General features: G+C 34.5%; 1 protein-coding gene across 1 annotated transcript; it reads right to left on the bottom strand.

The window, feature by feature from the left end:
- Nucleotides 1-389: 389 nt before the first annotated feature.
- Nucleotides 390-3,973, bottom strand: LOC149558289 (FHA domain-containing protein PS1-like). The gene is made up of 4 exons (XM_089786116.1): nucleotides 2,523-3,973; nucleotides 1,631-1,905; nucleotides 1,195-1,494; nucleotides 390-912 (listed from the first exon to the last, which is right to left on the bottom strand). Exons 2-3 carry the CDS (start codon nucleotides 1,817-1,819, stop codon nucleotides 1,261-1,263), a joined length of 423 nt encoding a protein of 140 aa, XP_089642242.1. The 5' UTR covers nucleotides 1,820-1,905; nucleotides 2,523-3,973; the 3' UTR covers nucleotides 390-912; nucleotides 1,195-1,260.
- Between the last annotated feature and the right edge of the window lie 1,206 nt (nucleotides 3,974-5,179).

Raw genomic sequence — 5,179 nt, 5'->3', positions numbered from 1 at the left:
TTTGTTGGAAATTTTAAAATTTTCTCCCTTGAAAAATAGTCATTAGCCAATTGAAAAAAAAGATTTTTGTTTTCATAAATAGACTTAAAAATATACAAGCATATAACTTTAGAAATAGAATAATTGATCACTAAAAATTAATAGATGGGAGGTCAAAAAAACCAATAGTCCCCTGCAGGGACTAACAAGAAAGGTTCGTCCCAGCTATTGTAGACATTTATCACCAAATTGTCATTTATCATAGAATCAATTACGATAATTATCCCCGAAATCGTGATTATTATACCCAAAATGGTTTTATGGAAATGCGTATTTTTTTCTGTATAAAATTAATTTTCTGAAAGGGAGAAAACACAATTACAGGAAAATCCGAAACATCAAAAGTGAAGTTTGCTGAATCACTAATATTTTCGTTTAGACCTTGTACCTACGCTTTATTCAAAAAATGATTCCAAAGTCGAGACTTGAGTTTAATAATCATATTATACAAACAGATGAATTTTGATGCACGTGATCATATCTAACAAGCAACGATAGTTCCAAGAAAAGTAATCATGGCATAACTACAGATGGTGTATTGTATGCTGATCATATATACATGGCTAGACCAAATCTTGATATGTATTGTCCTGAACTCTCTGAAATTAGCAGTCATAACAACTGTCTGCAGGTAGCACTAACGCCTGTGAGATTTTATGGAAAAGAACCCAAGCTTGAGACACTGTATTTTGATCAGCTAAGTTCAAAGGAGTATCAAGTGGGTTGAATGAAACATTTGTAAGAGAATTTGTATTCTTCCAAATGATCATAATAGCCAAATTTGAAAGTCTGATAGTCCTTGAGATAGTTATATTTCCATAGCGGTAATATCCCTGTGAATTGGACCAAGGGCCACTTGCAGTAAGGTTCCATCTGCACAAGATTTATGAAAATAATCATGGACCACAGAAGAAATCTGCATGTTTAACAAAGCTATTTCTTTATAATCTCTGAAAAAGTAAAATTATCAAAATGTTGCCAAGGGCACTGTTTATCCAGAAAATGAAATGGCAAAAAACAAAGAAACAAAGCTTGAAAACTAGAAATACAAATGAATTCAACTTCAACATTTGTTTACTCCACTACCAAAAGTATTCATCATTTTTTAATTTTTAGGAAAGACAGCCATTTTTCAAATACTGTTCATTTAATTACCAATCATCTTTCATATTCCATAGGAAGCTGAAGGGTCAAAATGAGAATCATGGAGCCAGATCAGCTTTAATCCCTTTGTGTCCTCATATTCTTTCTTGGTTCTTCATGATGAAGCAAAGAGTTTCTCATCATGCCCAAACATGCCCACTTCCTTGTCAACCCAAAAGGTTTCCTGATTTTGCCGTTGTTTATGTCAGTCCAGTTGCGCTCATGTGCAGTGCTTTCTGGCCACAAGAATCTCTCTGAATAAGGACTTAAAAAACTTTGACAAAATTCCCTGGCATTTTCACATAACATCCCCTGCAATCAAACATTCATTCGTAGCTCAGAATAATCAAAGAAGTCACTTTTGAAAATTAAAATAGATCAATTCAAATGCTAATATTTCTTTCGTTCTTGGTTTGCATAAAAGAAATATATCTTTCATATGATTTACCTCAGCCACAGCTTTCACTTTGAGAGAAACATCATTAGTCAAAAGAACAACATGCCCACCATTTGGTAATCTTCCATACATTAAAGCGCATTCAAGAATATGGTCTTCGGCACTACGTTGCATAACATCTCCAGCTGAAAAACATTCTGCAGAGCTTTGCACTTGAACCCACCAACCATTATTTATCATGCACACTTCAATCCATCTCAAAATCTCCTGAGCCTCCTCTTGCTTTGACTTATTTTGGCGTTTCAGACAATTTATTTCTTGTATAACTGCAAAAGAAGGATATCTAGAAATAATAAAGTATAACTAAACAAGTCTACTGCGTTGACTAACAAGTATTTGTGCATTTGTGCACATGGAATTAAAGAACAATGAAATTTACCAATTCTAGGGATGATCAGATGAGTGTCTTTGATGCCTTCCAGTTGCTTTAAAGCCTGTAAAGATTCTTTGTGAATAAGGCAGCCAGTATCCACCACCATATGCCATTTCTTCTTTGCGTCCACCAGATTTGGATGTTGAACTATTACAGGTATTTGAACCTAAATGAGACATCCAATGTCAATGGGTTTTTTTGAATTGCAGCAGGGTTCACACAACTTTACTCATTGAAACCATATAGTGACCATAGAATTTTATCTTGCCAAAGTTATCCTCTTGCTTATGTAAGCAAAAGTAATCTTCTCTCAAAGCACACACAACGAGGTCTCATACAGATCGACAAATTCATTGGATCCTGTCTGAAATATAACTTGCAAAATTTTCAATGTCATCCTACAAAAAATTCTATCTGTGATAGAAAATATTGGTTACGTGCTTGAAAGAACTCCACTGCAAAACAGGCAAACAATTATTTGGATGGTGAACGTTTAACAAAATAACTCACTTGGCAAGTTACCAGCAGTTCCAGTGCAGCTATTTTATATGCAGTATGAATGTACTCCAGAAAAGGATATGAATTGTAATTTGACCTCAATACCATCTTAAGAAAATTTAATTCAACACAGTTAGTCACTGAATGATATATTTCCTGTCAACTATAGAGAAAACATTTATAGCACTTGGTATCTGAAACATTCAACTTCTATATTCATCTCTAGATGATGCAACAGGGGGAAGCATTTCTATCAAACTTAAGTATGTCATTTATCTTCTGGTAAACCTTCAAGCTACATCACAATCTTGGGAGTAATGGCCTATTTTCTGAAGGAGAAAAACTTAGCCTAAGAATCCCATCCGTGCTTAATTAACTGAAGAAACAAATATAAGTTTTCTACGCTGACTAAATAAATATTATAGTAGATCCCATTTTGGAGATAAACAGAAACATTTGTATGTCAGCATCTGTGCAACAGTTGTGGATTACTTTATACAAACGCAACAGACTTATAAGACCCTATGTACAATAAAGGATATGCTTTAGGTTGATGTAGTGGTCTAGGATACTCTGTTCATGATATTAAGAGTAACCTCAGATTCTCTCCTCATTTTGAAATAAGAAAACATACAAGTTCTATCAGGGCAAACACAAAACATGGATGTTTCAAAATGAAGTTCTGGTGAAACACTGCAATAAAATAAATAGTTGATTCCAAAATTCCCGATCTCTTGGAAAATGTTTAATATTGGAACTAGCCCATAAAATTTTATCCTCAGAGAAGGGAAAGGAAAATTACCTCAGATTATAAGCCTTGGTGATTATCCATACTCATGTTAGTATTCGCTAAGGAGGATCTTGGCTATTCTGTTCTCCAGCCTTGAATTCTGAGAGAGAGATTGAAATGACACCCTTCCTGTATCTGTTTGAAGAAAATGTGTATCTGGTCCACTCCGTCAATGTCCCTTGTACTTGTTTTCGATGTTTGGCAGGAAAATTTTGTCCAATTTTCCTTGTCAGATGGATAAAATTCATTTTCCTGTGTATTAAACCAAGTCGGAGAAAACCCATAAGCACCAATTTCTGGTGGTAATACTTGTAGAATACAGTCTCTGTTCTTTTCATCAAGAACCCTACTTTTCTTTTCACATCTTACATTCTTTTCCTTGAGGATGATTTCAGTACTTGAATTCTCTTTTAGAATTCTCCTTTGCTTTGTCATCTCTACCTGATTTTCCTTCACGTTCTTGGGATTTAAATTATTTTCCATACAACCAGTCTGTAGGCGATTATCATCTTTTTTCTTTCTTGACCAAAGATTTGAAGCTCCTATGCCTACATTTTTCTCCTTTGGAAGGCTCTGATTCTCCTGCACTAGTGTCATCTCAGCATCAGTTACCACAGTGAAGCAATCCAGATGAGATTGAGATCCCAAAAGTGGAGGTGCTGGTGGTTGTTCAGGCTTCCCTGGGACCGATTCAACTAGTTCCACATGCTCCTCTTCCAGTAAGAATTGTTTCTCATTTTCATCAAAAGTCTGTTTGTTGGGTTCCCAAATACCATCCGCCATTATTTGGTTCTGTAAAAAGGAAATAAGATGTTAACGGACATACCAGGTTCTTGGGGTCTGATTCAATGACTTTGACATCACCCTTTTTTTTCTTTCTTGATGAATAAGTATCAACTTTATGATTCATAAAGAAATAATAGTACGCATATTCACAAGAAAAAGATGGGTGGGTAACTCTGACATCACCCTCTTTCATTGAGGTTTTTTCCATATTTTCTTCATCAAATTCACTCTCGTGCTTGTTAAGTTCCAAAACAGCATCAAATAAGAATGGGGCCTATAAAAATGGTCAAAGAGGTAATTTAGTTACAAATATAACAGGTTAGAAACATAAATATTGTACCACCAAATACTGCATCTAAGTAAAGCACTCTAAATCTGTCCCTCAATACAATTTTGTTTTCAATTCTATTAACAACTATTTCAACTCAATTGGTAAGTATTTTAAATCTCAGTTAAAAGTGCTAATTTCAAAGATTTTCCAAATGTAAAACCTGCCCCAGTCACTACAATTTACAACTTAATCACCCAAACACTTTCTACCTAGATTAGAAGTGCAAATTACAGAGCTTCTTCATACACCATGGTGGCATCAACTTAACATCAGCACTCCTATGCTTACATATGGTGTCATCCCTAGATCAAGACCTAAACCCTAAGCAGATATTCATGATGACCTTGCCTATGTACATGTTTTAGAATATGATAACTTTGTAGTTTGCATGTCAATGCTAGAAGAAGTTCATTCTCCTCTTGTGTTGGATTTTCTAATCTGACCTTAAAACCACAACTATTCTTTAATCACAATCAATTTACTTAGTCCAATTATAATATAACAAACATTACCAATTAGTAGTGTACAAAAGTACACAAATACACAAGGATCATATCATTCCATAATCCCCATATTTTCATAGTGATCAACTCGTGTATACATCACATATGCAAAAGGTGACTAGCTTCAACATAAATTAGAAATCAAAGTTCCCAAATTGGGACTTGACTAGGATTCAACACGGCTGACTTGACTCATGACTCAACAATGACTTAACAAAATGAAAAAACCCTTGAAAATTAGAGATTTTTAATGATTTAA

The sequence above is a fragment of the Cupressus sempervirens genome, chromosome 5 (assembly GCF_028749045.1).
Source record: "Cupressus sempervirens isolate cs-2001-9-10 chromosome 5, ASM2874904v1, whole genome shotgun sequence".
In the NCBI taxonomy this organism is placed as follows: domain Eukaryota; kingdom Viridiplantae; phylum Streptophyta; class Pinopsida; order Cupressales; family Cupressaceae; genus Cupressus; species Cupressus sempervirens.
Note: the sequence above shows the minus strand (reverse complement) of the source record. Positions and strands in the feature narration are given on the sequence as shown.